The 16,094-nt window shown below is 35.4% G+C and overlaps 1 protein-coding gene across 2 annotated transcripts in view; it reads left to right on the forward strand.

Moving 5' to 3' along the window:
- The window catches only part of SNTG1 (syntrophin gamma 1), a 336,705-nt gene that overhangs the window by 234,514 nt on the left and 86,097 nt on the right, over positions 1 to 16,094 (forward strand). For both annotated transcript variants that reach the window (XM_010401190.4, XM_039549083.1), the window contains exon 11: positions 4,731 to 4,860. In XM_010401190.4, coding sequence (XP_010399492.1) covers positions 4,731 to 4,860 — 130 coding nt within the window. The remainder of the gene's footprint in view (positions 1 to 4,730; positions 4,861 to 16,094) is intronic.

Below are 16,094 nucleotides of genomic sequence, written 5' to 3' on the forward strand. Positions count from 1 at the left end.
AGGAGCTGCAACCATACTCAGATGAGGACCATGAGCAAGAGCCTGAGCTGATAACCATCTCTTAGTTCTTGTATTTTTCTTCATGTTTATATCTACAGTAGGGATTTTTTTTTGTTTCCATATAACTAAGGTTATTTTTTCCCACGTTTTACTTTGCATGTGTTAACATTTAAATTCATCTCCAATTTGTCACAATCACTGGGATAGCTGTCCAAAGCTCACAGTCAGGTCTACCTTTATGGCATTGTGGTGGGTTGACTGTGGCTGGATGCCAAGTGTCAACCAAGCTTCTCTATCGCTCCCCTCCTCAACAGGATGAAGGGGAAGAAAATAAGATGGCAATAATCTGGTGAGTCAAAATAAAGGCAGTTTAATAAAACAAAAGCAAAGACCACACATGGAAGCTAAAAACCCAAAATATTTATTCTCTACTTCCCATCATCAGGTGATGTTCAGTCACATCCTGGGAAGTAGGGCTTTGGTACATGTAGTAGTTGCTCGGGAAGACAAGTGTCATAATTAATTAATACCCTCCCTCCTCTTCCTTTTTCCTAACTTTCATTGCTGAGCAGATGTCATATGGTATAGAATATCCCTTTAATCAGTTTGGGTCAGCTGTCCTGGCTATTTCCTCTCCCAAGATTTTGTTCCCCCAGCCTATTGGTGAGGAGGAAATGTTGGAGAGGCAGCTCTGTGACAACTCTGTTCAGCGGTAGCCAAAACACTGTTGTGTAGTCAAAATCTTTCTAGCTACCAATACAAGGCACAACTCTATGAGAGCTGCTGTGGGGAAAATTAAATTCATCTCAGAAAGACCAAATACAGACCTAGAGCTTGTCATTGTTTAATATAACATTATCCTAATAAATCAGAAGAAATTAGAAAGGAAGAAAAAATATTCTGTAATGATTACTGTTTGTAAAGCAATTAGATAGAAATGAAAATAGCTACAAAGTCTGATAAGGCAAATATATAAGATCATACTTGTTAAAAGTTTTAAACATCTAGGTATTGTATGGATTCATTAATCATCTGTATATATAAGAATGAAGTTCGCATACTGAAATACTTCTGAGAGCTCCAGTATGTAAAGGCATTAACTGGAGGAAAGATGTGTACAGGTACAGAGCATGTTACTCCATAATTTCTTCTTCTAATCAATCACCTAGGAGTAGATTTATGAAACCTCAGAAACTGGGGGAAGAGAAGTCTTTTTCAGTCTATTTGGAATTTTTACGGAGTTAATTTTATAGTTTCTTATTGCAGCCTGCTTCCTTCTCATTGGTATTCAGTAAATACTTGAAAGTTGCACAAAAGCTGTCCACCGTCTCAGTTGGTTCTTAGGACTGTTGATTCTCAGAATTACACTGCCTAGGTCTGCCAGCCATTTCTCCTATTCACAGAGCTGAAATTAATGCAGGTTAGGCAGTAGTTGTTGTGGATCATAGTGGAGCTAAAGCCAGCCTGCAGCTTTTGACCAGTAATAGCGGGATCATATTTACTTGGCTGGATGAACCTTGGTCTGTTGAGGAACAATGGCTGGGCCAGGAAGGTAAGGTGTAAACCAAAGGCTACGAAAGCTTATTGGCTGAACTGAACTGGAGCAGGATAAAGTCACCAGAGAGGCAGGAGGTGTTCCACTAAATTCTGTGAAAGCTTTCAGCTCCATATTTAACAATGAAGCATAAAGGACCCAAAATCATAACAGTTAAATATGAGATCTATTCTACTGTGTACTTCAGATTAGGTATTGAATTAAATAGAGCTACTCACATGGAAAATTAGCACATATTCAGCTGTTCATAGATCGAGGGTTTTAAAATGCAGTCTTCTGCATCAATAAAAACAAGCTTAAAGTTCGTATTATAGAACATAACAAAGAAAGTTTCTTAGGTAGTAACAATATTCCTGACATTTGAATTTCTAGAAAATAAATGTAAAAGTATGTTACTACAAAACAAAATGCCTGAATTCATACTCAAACCTTGAAAAACTACTCTGATAATTTTCTTCTTTGTCCTTCTATTCTAACATGAGGAAGTAAGAGTCTTAAAAAAACCAAAAATGCGGGATGCTTACGGGAGAGGAAGTGGGATTTTCTTAAAGCATAGAGCCAACATTTTATGTTGCTAGTTTATAAGACTGTTTTAAATTGCTGTAAACATTTTTAAATGTTACTCCCTCTCAGAATTTGTTATGAGAGAAAGGTAGATACTTTTAAAAGAGACTGCTATAAACAGCAACATAAAAGAAAGGATATTAAAAATAATATAAAGAAGCAACGTGAAAGGAAGGCTAATTCATTACATTTTCTGAAGTTAGTATTTACAAGGCTGTTTTCACTATGTAAAGTCTAATAACTTTTTATATTTCAGAGCTTGATATGGAAATATAACTTTCTCACATACAATATTAAACCTCATAATCATGTTCTGGCTTTTCCAGTGGAATGCTTGAGACACCTAAATTCTGGGGGGTACCCATACAGAATTCTGAAGGGTATTCATACAGAATTCTAGGAGACAGTGAGTTTAATCTTGCGGAACTCATTAATTTCAAATATAGCTTTTGAGTTCCAGAAGTCAGAGAACCTGAAATGTGTAGTTAAGTGTTTATCCAATGACAATTTTTTGTGTATTATAAAGTGATTAATCTACTATTTGTTCCATTTAGTACAAAACATGTATTTAATACTTATGTTTTCAGGTTCGCATGGTATTATGAACTTGGGCTGGTAGACTCATTCAAGAAAATACTGTTACAATACTCTAAGGCTATCTACTGCCAAGACACATCCACAAGTAATTCATTATGTAACCATGTATCATACTATCTGTGTTTATTGATACTTGGGTAGTAACATTGTGGATGAATGGTTTTGTACTTGTACAGATCAAATTCCTAGGAGCAATAGGAACAGTCTGATGCCCTAAATGCACCAGATTCACTGTGTGTGTAGTGTAAGTAAGGGAAATTTATGCATGAGGATTGAATCTGGAACCTACTGGGGGTTTTGTACTTGTGTTAATGTCACATATTAATGGATTTCTTGGACCCCTGCTTTGATTTATGATAGACTGTGTAGAAATAAGGTGAGTCCTGAAGTCAGTGCTATTTTTCTTAAAAGAGATAGTCAACAAATTTGAGCCCATGTTATGGTCTTCATGTAAGGATTTAGAAATTTATTCTGGAAAATTTTGCTATTTATATTTATAACCACCTAAAATAAAGGATAGAATAAAAAAAATTCTAGCAACATTACCTGAAGATTCTTTAAATAACTCTTCCTCAAAACTTGACTGGAATTATTTGAAAATGGGTCTCTGAAAGAAGTCTGTCTTGACTGGTATTTTTGGGGATTTCAAGAGAAATCACTACCTGTGTGAAAGACAACTAAACTGCTGGATTTAAATAAACCAGAGATCCCTGCAAGATGGTGTTAATATCACTATCCTGCAAAAGCTGATTCTCATGCTAGAACTCTCAGAGCAAAAGCATGGCTCTAGCTCATTTTTATTCCTTCTCCTGACTGAAGAAACAGTTTGTTCTCGACGTGGGTGCAGTGAAGATAGATATTAGCCTTACCTTCTATACAACTAGAATAAAATTTTAGGAGGTAAAAACCCCAAACAGCTTTTCAAAATTGATACCTGTCTTCAGATGTCAGATCTGTCATTAGTGACACTCAGTTTTACCCTGAAGATAACAGGCACTTTGCTTGAGCCATTCTCAAAGAATCTGAATGATGTACTTAATCTTAAACCATGAACTGATCATTAACAGTTGGGTTTGTAGAAGAATGTCAGCAGTGGAACTTGGTATTCTCTGTATGTTTAGTAATCTCCTACTCTGGGATATGGATTAGTATTGAGGTTTTTGGTTTTGAAGACAGAGACCTATGAGCCTTACAAGGGGTTTTAGCAAATGAGGCTATTTACTGAAGAAATTAGGTCTGTTACTGCTTTAGCATCTGAAAATTTTCTCTTTTTCTGTAATTGCTCAGTGCCCGGAAGTGGAAAATCAGTCTATAATGTGTGATGGATTTTTGTATATATGCCCAGATTGGTGCTGGGGTTGAGACAGAGGTGGGAGTGTATTTTGGTAATGATCCTATATTCAGAAATGCAATTGGAAAAGTCATTAATGCTACCTATCAATTTTGAGTTCTCCAACTTTTCAGTCAGTAGTTTAAAAGAGAAACAAAATTCTATAAACATAAGCAGCCAATAAGGGCCATCCAGACAGTAATGCAACTGTGTTTAGAAACTCCAATATAAAAATGAAACAAAGGTGTTGAGAAAAAGATACTAGTATTCACTGAATTTCCCAAATTATTGCCCATGGTTTCCAATGCACACTTTCCTTCTCTGTAGCCTGCTGTATTAAAGTGTAAAGTCTTATACATGCATCAGCTCTTTCATTTGCTCGGCTTCTGAGGTTGTACAGCCTGATGTTGAAGGTTCTGTGGAGCTGGTCCATAGAATTTTTTTATAGCCTTATGGAAGCTTAGTATTGTCTGATTTGACCTTATAACATGATCATTTTAATATGTCAGGTATTTATAAAGCAGGAATTTTTAAACAGCATTTTATAAGACAGCATTTTAGCAGTGTTCAGTGGCTGACCTTCGTTGTAGTTGAAAGAAGAGCATTTCTACAAGTATTGTTAAGATGATATGCTAGAACAGATAAAATTTTCTTCTGACCTGATCTGTTATGATATGTCTGCAGGCAAAACGCATTCCAAGTAATTGCTGTGGATGGGGTTTGCAGTGGAATAATTCAGTGTCTCTCTGCTGAAGACTGTATTGACTGGCTACAAGCAATAGCAAGTAACATTTCCAACCTCACAAAGCACAATGTAAGTATGGATCCAAGTAAGCCAGAAGGTTTCCCAATCATGTTTGATTATAACTGTCATAAAAGCCTAATGGGTTCACACACAGAATTATCTGCGTATAAACAATGCTTGAGGCTGTCTGAGAGAAGTCAACTCAAGTTTGTCGTCAAATCAGACTCTGTGAGAAATCATTGAATGGGAAAATATCCTTCCCTACAGTCATACAGTTCACTTCATTGCTATCAAAGTTATTCACTTCTTAGCAATACCAATTAGGATTAGAAGCAAAGACCAGACACACAGGAGGAAGCCAGGTGTGATGCGTGAACACATATAAAACCCAAAAATTCTGTACTCCCTTCATAGTTTGAGAAAGCACATCTCTACAGAAACTGGTATAACCAGATCTCAGTTAGATTTTAGGTCTGTCTAGGTATCGTTTAACACCATGGGAAAGGCAAGGTGCTTCTGTGGTGTAGATGTGGATGTTTGTTATCAGCAATGATTAAATGCATTTATGCTTCTTGAACTTCACTCTTATGGATCTGAGCTTGTGGGATAGACACCACTTTTTCTTGAAGCAGGAATAAATGTTATGTAAAAGATTTTCCAAACTAAAAAGTTTGATTGAGAGCTCTTCTGGACCTGCCTGGGATGTATTTACATTTTAAAATGAACATGTAATTCTCCCTGTATAGAAATCCGTATTGGATTCCCTGGTTTTCCTCCAAAATAGAGAACACATGGGGAACTCTATTATTTTGAATTGAGTTATAACAAGGAAGCCCTTGTGGATTTAATTTATATTCTCTCAGATTTCCTTAAATCTACTTTATCTTCTCAAATCTGTCCCTGAATTTGCTTTTGTTTCAAATATAGGGAACACATTGAAGGAAGTTGTATTTCTTGGAGATTTATAATCAAGATGCAAAACTATGTTCCATCTGGCAGCAATATGTAGAAGTCATTGTATTATAAAAACATGACAGACATGAATTCATCTGCCATCTGCAAGCTTCCATGCAGTACCAGAGAACTTTATGGCTATTTATTCATCCTTAAAGTGTTGTTGCTATGTAGAACCTTTCTTGTCTCACTAGGCATCCTGACAATTGAGGCTTCTGGGGTTTTTTTCTCTTGCCGTCTTTACTTCAGTCTGCTAATGGTTCTTGCTACTTAAATCAGTGTATTTGTTTGCTTGTAACAACGGACAGAGGCACCTAAATTTTACAGGTGTTTTTAAACACTTTAGCTCTGATGAGACTATAATTATGGTTACTTAGCGTAACTTGGATTTTGGCAATGCAATGTTATTATGTGATTTTTTTTTCCAAGTACATTTTATCATTCTACACTAATTTCCATAAATTACAGAAAGAATTTATCTGAAGTTTTATATATATAAAATATTTATAAAGTTTTATAAAAGGTAAATAGCCTAAATTATGCAACTATTATGCCAATCTTTGCACTTACGTTATCCCAAAGACATCCTGTGAAATAGCCGTGAGAGTTATGGCTTATGATAATTATACATGAGTCTATTTTTAGAACTGTCCTATTTGTTCATAGCACTTATGAACTTATGGAAAATAATGACACTCTCTTTCCTGTAATATACTTTTCTTTTCAATTGTCAGTTGCCAGAAAGAATTAGTTATTTGACAGCATACGTGATAAGTGAATATAAGAAACATTAGGAATACAGAGGGGAAAAAAAACCAAACTGTTTCACAGATGAATGATTAGATGTGATTAGAGGTCCCTGTATTTTCTTTCTTTAAAAGATGGTTATTGACATGCACATACTGTTGATGTTAGCATTTTTTCCTCTGAGACAGGCATTTACTCACAGTCATTCTCCCTTACTGTGTCATCCAGAGCCAAAGAAACAAAGAGAGTAAAGGAATTTTTTATTAGTTCTTTGGATAAATTGACTGATTTTTAGTTTCAATTAACTTCTCATTTCTAGCTAGAGGTTACAGAAAATAGTTTGTTTCTTTTAAATACCATGTATTTCATAGAAATAGTAACTTACATGCTCTTTCTCACATCTGTCTACCTTTTGAAAAAGAAGGAAGCAGAAAGAAAGCAGAAAAAAGGACTATAAGAGCTAGATTGTTTCTGAAAGCATTTCCTTTACCCTTGTATCAAGTTTGGGCTCTGTAGATTTTGGTGGTACTTCTGTTGCTTAACTTTAGATGTCTTAAAGCAGGATATCCAAAGAGTGAATCTTATTATTTACTGTTGACATCCATTTTATAATGAAATCAATTCCCTCAGGACATGTCTGTCTTTCTTTTGACTGGTAAAGGACCCTAGGGTGGTGAGTTCATACTTGATACCTAAGGAGATATATATAAATCCTGTCACTGGTGTCTTTGAGGGGCCAAAGTGAGTTTCTCTGAATAAATCTCCCAAAGAAGTGCCTGGATATTTTTGGTGACCAAAAAAAACCAAAACCAAACCAACCAACCAACCAAAAAAAAAAAACAACAAACAAAAAAAACCAACCAAACAAACCAAAAAACAAAAGCATACCAGTCGCAGTCAGAAAATCTGAATTATTTTACTTTGTCACACACAAACTGGCTGAAAAAAGTTATCTGATGATTCAAACCCCAAAAATTTGAAAAACAAGTCCTATATTCCCACATATCTCTAATAGTTGTGAAATATGGTCCCTGCCTCCAAGATACCTTCTTGAACCTATATTCAATTAAAATTTTGTAAGGGTAAGGTCAAAAACTCTTCTTTCATGATCTGATATGTCCACATCTGATGCAAATATGATGTGACTGAATTGCAGGATCAGCAGTATAGCCAGTATCTACAAGAGAGCAAGATAACAGAAATGCAGGAGTAGAAGCAAAACCAAAATGCCTTGACATCATCACCATTTTTGAAAGGCAGTGTTGCTAACTGAACGGAAGCTGGAAGGTGGTGTCTGCAAGCAAACACATTTTTCCTGCAGTGGTTAGACTTTGTACAATATGAGAGAGAACTCATATTAATATGCAACAAGATGGTTTAAATTTTAAAGCAGAGATACAGAAAATTATATTCTGACTATTAAGGAAAGATTTAAAAAAATCCATAGGCTTACTGATGTAGTTTATTTCATCTCAGATTTTCATCAAAAGACAGACCTCAGGTATGCACTCTTTTTCCACATCTTCAGGAGGTTAGCAAAAGCATCCTCCACGTTTTAAGGACACTGACAGTGATACTGCTAATTTGAATTTCTTTGGCTCCCAAGAAGCCCTCTCTCATATGAGATGAAATACATTAAAATTACAGAACATGAATGGGCTTGTATATTGGTATGCAACCAAAATGCATAATATATAAATGCACTGTTGGAAGTGACTTAATGTCACACTGTAATTGATGAGGTGATGAATCTATAAAGATCATTCATTTCTGAAGATGGATTCCTCTCCAACTTGAGTCACTTAAATTGCATCTGTGTTAACAATTCACCAGTTTTATCAATAGCCTCTAAAACCAGAAGGGTTATATTAAACCTGAAGATTTAGTCTAAGCAATCCGGATACTGAAGTTCATGTGCTAAAATCTGAATATGTTAAATTGAACCTGGGCTTGGAAACTCTAATTCCTCTATGAACTGGTGAGGTTCTACATCTTTTTGTTACCAATTTGGATGGCTGTCCAAAGCCAATTAAAAAGGGAACAAGCTGCTGCTTCTTTTCTTGCTAATGCTCGGAGTAGGAATTTTCAATTCAGTTGTTTCGATTCAGCTATGAACTATTTGCCTTTCCATGAACTTTTAAATTGTATTAATTTTGGTGGTAGTCAATACTGATTTCTTGTCTTTAACATCTCTTTTGTTAAAGAATTTTAGGATGACAGTATACAATAGGTCATGTAGCTTTTGAAGAAATTACACTCTGGAAGAGTCTAAGAAAATAATTCAAAATCATGTACTCTATAAAGAACCACCAGTTGCCAATACATCCCTAATTCATGTTCTGCAATTGTCAAGGAACTTAAAGGCAATTTTTTAAATGGCTTTAATACAGTAAAAGTCAGACATTTTAGGTCTTTGTAACAAAAGAATAATTAAAAAAAATACATATTAGTTAGCAACTTCTAGGATATAGCTTCATAGAATCTTTGGGCATTTATCCTCCCAACTCAGTATTTGTCAGTTGTCCATTGCTTTCTCTGTGGCAGAGTTTTCTATACTGAGGGCAATAATATTACTTTTGCTTTTCCTCTTCCATCATTTCTGTGAGAGACACTGCAACAGTTGCACATTTATGCTTCTTACCTTGAAGCCAGCACTTGACAGCAAAGAAACAACATGAACTTCATCAGACAGGAATGACAGACAGCTGAGGTAAAGTTGCTAAGCAGGATGTGGCAAAAAGTTTTAAGATTCTCTCGAGAATGCCCACAAGATCTTAAAAGATTTAGTTCACAGTAACTTCACTTCATGCCATTATGTTGCATTTTTCTGGGTAAAATAAGGTATTTGTGAAAGTAATGAGGCACACATTACTGGTAGAAGCATAACAATAGCATAAAAGCAGTAGGATCAAGAGGTCTACAAACTGAATATTGGCACAGTGGATGTGTTTTCCAGAACCTAAGTCTTTGTTTTGAACAAAGTTTAAAAGTTCAATTGAACTTTAATCTTATGCTTAAAGAGTAGTGCCTAGGGAAATAAATGGCTGCTAAGAGAACAAATATATTTGTTTCACTTTCACTGGAAAAAAGAAAATGGTAATACCTTATCTTTACAGTGTTGAAGTTTGGGCAGAGGGATTCTTTAAACCATTAGGTAGAAGAGGAGACAAATGAGTACAAAACAGGAGAAGAAAACTAATTAGACTAATTCAATCTGTTCCACTCCTAGGAAGAATAAAATATCACAGGACTACATTCAGTGTTAGTAAGTTATCAGAAGAAATCAGTAGAACATGTTTAATTTTTTATGGTGGATACTACCACCAGTAAGAACATACTGGAATGTTATATTACATGAAAAAATCAATGTCACTCACATGAAGTGAACAGATTTCACATTTTAATTTTTTAGTTAAAATGCAATGGCAAATCATCAGAATGCTCTGATGTTAGTAATTATGGAGTTTTCAGGGATTATATGCTCTTAGATGCCTTATGATCTGTGTATTACAATGATATTAAACTTTTTTTGGTTACTCAGCTATGCATGTTTGAAGAAAATCTGAAATTACCAACATTAGTATCAAACCTCTTACATTATATTCTGCAGTAGTGCAAAATTAAAATACTGTCAGTAATTTAGAAGTGGAAAGCATTATAAAATGAACGCCAAAACAAGAGAGAATTATCTCAAGTCTATCAAGTATTACTAACAGAACATTTTTACATATATGATTCACATTTCCCAAGGCACAAATAGTCAGATAAATTGGGCATTATTAATTAAATCCACATTCAACACTTTTTAAAGCAGTATTAGCCATTCAAGTGCTCAAAGTGTTCTGACACTTTGAGTTTTTGTTCTGCATTCCATTCTCAAGCCTGTAAAGGGAAGACTATACAGACAGTCATTCCAGCATTGATACTGAGGTCTCTCCAGGGAAATTTAAAAAGCAGAACTTGATACACATGTAACATACTGTTGCCATTTTTTCTCCGTATATGATTCTCTTAAGGCATGGAGATCTACATGAATAACTGTAGTCAGTGCACCCTCAGGATTACAGTCTAAATCACTACTTTTCCTTACTTCTTCTCTTTTTTAAATGTAGGCTGTTATCAGCTGCACAACTAAAACCACATTTGTTTCTATGTCACATTTTTCAAGCGTTACATATGGCCTCATCTGATATTTAATTATGTTTTTGGCAATTTGAGGTGTGTCTTATTTTACAAACCTTTTATTTGTACCTTGCTTAAATAATTATGGGTGATTTTATTTCCTCCTAGATGTACTGATTTAGCTGCAAAGAAACTTAAGTCTTGCCAAACTGTATTGCTGTTTCTCCAGGGTGTTTAATCTGCATCTCTATGATGTACCTGAGTCTAAAGGGCAATGTGGCAGGTAGGAAAAAAGTGCAAGAAAAGAATATTTCTTTGAGAAATATTTCTTCAAGAATATTTATTCCAGAACTTTCTGGGAGATTTGTAAAAAGAAACTTCTGTCTTCATAATTGGAGCATTTGTTATGACACATTCTGATTATGGTGACACCACTCATCAAAGAGACATGCAGTCTTGCAGTTTTGCTTTGGAATATACAGTGTAGACTTCAAGTACTCATGATAGGTTTTCAAAATAAATTAAATTTTCTTTCTATGCTTCTCCAAAATGTTGCACCTGTTCATGCTATTTTTAATAATATCTTTTCTGTTTTGCTGTATACAAGTACACAACTTTTGCAGTGGTTAATAATATCTGATAAAAATATTAACATTTGTATTAGTATTGTATAGAACTCTAAAATAAAATTTAAGACAAGCAATGTCCCTAGAGACAATACAATCAAAAGCCCTTATTTTAAATTTACCTGTTTTATGTAAATCTTTAAAAAAAAAGCAGAGAGAATATTTTTGCAGTTTTGTATATGATGCTCTCACTCAGTAAAGAATCCCTGTACTTTGATTCGTCCACTTTTGTTAGAAGTCAGATTAAATTTTATCCTTGTGCTAGTATTTAAATAAAAACAAAACATCAATATTCAATATGTTCTTTATTCTCTGCAGATCTATGTGGAGGTCTGAGATCTTTCTCTTCCCTTATTCTATTATTATTGAAGGCTTAATTAACACTTTATATTATAAACTATGATTTGTTTAGTTACAAGACACTTTGGAAGAATGTCACACTTGCTCTCAACATTCCACCCTGGTGAAGGGTAACAAGAAGCCTGTCATTTAGGGGAAAAAGCCCAAAACCAAACAACACCTCTTGATTGATTTTAAGTGGCCAAAAAATGATGACAAGAATAAAGGAAATAGGAGCAGTCCAACTGGGGATAAAGGTAAGCCATTTGGGGGTTTGCAGAGAGGTAACACATGGAAGAAGAAAGGACTCATTATAAGTTGCCCTTTACTGCCAAAATGCCAAGCTGCCCTTTCAGTAGCAGCTGGAGACTCCCAGCTACTGTAACCTAGTTGTTGTCATGCAGTAAAATGTTCAATATTCCACAATTCGTTTATTTTCAGTGAGAATGTGTTAAAAGTGCTGTTGAATCACAAACTGCTGTTGATAAAATAGCAACTGGGAAGTGGGAGGTTAGGCTATAATAACCTTTCTTTTTGTATTCCTTCTCTTTGCTACCTTAAAAAACCCACAACAAACACAAATATTATTTGTATTTAAAGCAATGTAAACTTGTTTTGACATCCCTTTCCTCTTACTCACTTTTAAAATATATTTTTAAAAGGTGGCTACATCAAAAGTTCTGCCTTTCTTCCACAACCAGAGAATGAAAAGATAAAAAGAATTAAAAGAAATTTAAATGCACTCAAAAAGCTATAAAACACCTCAGGGTATACATTATTAGTAGCCTAATGTGTTGAAAGCACTTCCTCCATTTGGTTGTCTTGCTTCATAAAGTGCCATAGAGAGCAAGTGCACTCAAGCAGTGCACAGCTTATATTTGCCTGCAGAACAGAAGGGAGTCAGAGAGGCAGAGTAGTGGAGTAGAAGAGAGGAAATCCAGCCATTCCAGGGCAGGTTTAAAAGGTTAGAGCAACTAAACCCCAACAGGCAAAACAACAAATGATCACCAAGCTGCAGAGGAAAGGAGCCCCAAATACTTGTGAATTGCCATTTCCCTGCTAGCAAAAGGTATTGTGTAACTCTGTGACAAGATTTTTATCTCCTAAAAGTACCTGGGGTAGTTAAGTGGAAAGTCTGAAATATCTGAAATTATAGCTGTGCTGATCACCTATGTGGGCACCAACATGATTGCAGGGTGTTTTGTTGGTTTTTCTCACTGGTTTGTTTATTTCAGAGAATGAGGTAATTACATCCAAAACTTGTTTCAGACTATCACTGAGATCATGAAGTCAGGCTTGAAAAACTGGGAATGAAGCACCTTGTTTCATTCTCATTTCCCAGTGCATGGTACTCTCTGACTTACTGCACTGAAAAACTATTAATTTCCTTTGAGAATTGCTACCTTTTTGAACTGTTTATAATGAGTGTATGAGAGGTTTCTGCTTTTCTCCTTTTTTTCTAACTGTTTACAAATTTTTTAACAATTTTGCAGGCTATAAAAAGGCATTTGCCTAACTGTACCTAACAGGAACTGTAGTACAGTGAATCAAAATAAATTTTTCTTTACTGCATTTATAAAATCACTTGATACAGCTTTTGGCCTAAATCTATAAAAATTGTATAAAAAACCTTTTTGTTGCTCCATCTCTTTCTAAAATAAAGCCTGAAATCCTTTACTATATGAAATAATGTCTCAGAAGCTGTTAATCACATATATTTGATCAATATTAAAATGAATATATATTTTTATATTTGATGCATGTGATCATGTAATTCTTATTCCCCAGTTTTGCTTTTTTATGAGCCAATTACCAGTTATTCTGGGGTAGTTTTTCAAGAGAGCACTTTATGTGCTAAAGAGTACATAACAGGATCCTAAATTCTACCTTTGTTGAGACCTCCTGTGACAGGAAAGGTAGTCACTAATTTTTAGACACAGAATTAAAAAATCATAAAATACTGCTGGAAAGGAGGCAATCAGGCAGTTAAAGAATGCCTGTCCATCTCACCTGTGACTACTTAATGGTTCAGTGTCATAAAATACAACATAAAGTGCAACTGGGGAAGAATTTGATTTGTGTTAATCCTTACACTTACTTTTAGCTGCATTAGCAGAAATGTGATGTAAAGTCAATGCAGATATACAATTTAGCTTGTCAACATGCTAATTCCAATTTTATTCATAAGGTTACTTTTTAAAAGTCAGAAGGCAAACCTTATTTATATTTCTAATTGCTGATAGATATTCTACTTCTCTTCCAGTGTGATTCATTGAAACCACACAGAACAGTAAAAAGTGTTCTTGTGCCCATTATATGCTGACCATTCAAGTAATAGATCCCATTGTTCAGAGGTAGATTTGAATATGTACAACAAATATATGCAGATGTGATATATTTGCATTAGTTTCCTGTTTGTACAGATGATGAATCTTAATAAAAAACCAGAGTAAAATAGTATATGTTCAAATTCCAAAAATATTTCTATGTCTGTTGGTGAACAAACACACAAGTTTATGGCTGTTTACTCCAGGGAAAAATCTGTTACCTGCCTAGGAGAAAATATTGTTTTCACTGTGTTTATTTCCTAAAGCAATTTTGTAAGGTAATAAAAAGGATGAAAAACTTCCTGTGAAGTGTCAACATCCTGGGCCTTCTCACATAATTTGTTCGATTTAACATTGTCAGAGGAGTTTCAGCAGTTCTTCTTCTCTGGTATCTGATTGCCAAGGAACTAGACTTCTCTTTTTATAACTACTTTCTAATTTAGCTAATCTCACAGAAATGGTAGCTGTTTGTCCCTGAAAGGCAAGATCATCTCCACCCAAATTCCCTACGTAATAAAGGGATACTAAAAAATGTCTTCGAGACTTGAAGGAAGTGAACCCATCCTCTTAACATAGACAGTTACTTCTATCCCATTAACTATATAAAGAACACAGATATCTCCAGAGGGTAGTTCCATCTCCTTGAATTAAGTACTTACCTCTCCCACTTCTAATAGGAAATGGCAAGAGGGTGCTTTAGCATAATAGCCTACAGGTTGTTAGAGTCACCCTGACATGAGAGACAGGAATTCTCCGTGCTACTCAGCCTGCAGCATGATGCCGTCTGCCTCACTGCTGGCCAAAGGATGTCCAGGGACAACGCGAGGCTGAGGCTGTGCTCCTCCTTCCAGAGGCTGTTCTCCGTGCTATCCATAGAGCTGCATGCAGAATTCTTGCCAATGCTGCTGACAGGAGACAAGGGGCTCATTCATATTGTCTGGTAGGATTCATCCAGCAGGAGTACTGCTTGAGTGTAGCAGATAAATACTTCTCCTCCTGCAGCCTGAGTACTGTGTCTCCCGTATCTTGGGTGGGCACTCTGGTATTATCTACCATTACCAAATTGGACGCTTCACTCCCTATACTACAGTGTAACTTTCATTTTTGCAGATTTTTTATCCCAGCTTAGTTCCCTGATTTTATAAACAGTTCAGCACCGCAAACAGTTGTGTTAGCACAATTGAAAGGCTGGGTACATTGTGTGGATATATAAGCTGGATGAGAAAAGTCCACATGAATTTCTGCAGCCAAATTTTCCATGAAAGAGAAAGATCAGCAAAAATAGACCTCATGTAGACGTCTTTTACTTAGCAGCTGGGGATTTTCTATATTTGTGAATGTTGTAGTCAGATAAGCCTTCTTTACCTTTTTCCCTTCTTCTGTCTTCCTTTGCAATTCCCAGAAGTTTTAAAAACTAATGAAAGTGTCTCAGGTTTTGAGAAGAAATTAAAATCCATGCTTCTTGAGATGCTCTCACCTTATAGGAAGCATTCTGCACCATTTTGGAGTGCTGAGACTTCTTAACTTGTGGCATAATTTGTGTGAAAAAAATTGCTTTGAGGAAGTCAGATTGATGCATAATGCATGAGAAATGGACTCAATCATTGCTGAATAAAGTGTGTAAATAAAAATATTTCTTGCTTTTCTTTTCCTCTTTGCTTTCCCGTTCATTGTGGCTGCTGTTTTCCCTTCCCAGGTGCAGATGTACCTGGGGAAAATTATGGCTTTATTGTAGCATTATCATTGCATAGGGGAAAATACAAGTTTTACTGGGTATTTTTGGATATATATTTGTTTAATATTTCTTCACTGGAATACCTGCCTACAGCAGCTGTGTAGATTTAGAAGAAATCATAGCATCCATTGCCCTGCTTTACTATTTTGTTCAGAAAGGAAAAAATATTCCTCTTCTCATATATGCATTATGAAAAAGATGCACCGAGGATTCCCATTCATGTAGGAGGAGAGAGGTAATCAAAACATTGTGGAAGCAAAATGATGGAATAACCTAAACTGTCTCTAGAAGGGAAAAAAATGAATGTAAAGTTTAATCCTCAAAACCTTTAGTAATGTGGATTTTATTGGTAAATGTCTACAGAATTGTGAATATCATTTTAGTCAGCACCACTCACAAAGAAAGGTTCTGCCAAAGAGACAAAAAGGCCCGACATTTAGACACCTGTTCTAC

The sequence above is a fragment of the Corvus cornix genome, chromosome 2, assembly GCF_000738735.6.
Source record: "Corvus cornix cornix isolate S_Up_H32 chromosome 2, ASM73873v5, whole genome shotgun sequence".
NCBI lineage: Eukaryota > Metazoa > Chordata > Aves > Passeriformes > Corvidae > Corvus > Corvus cornix.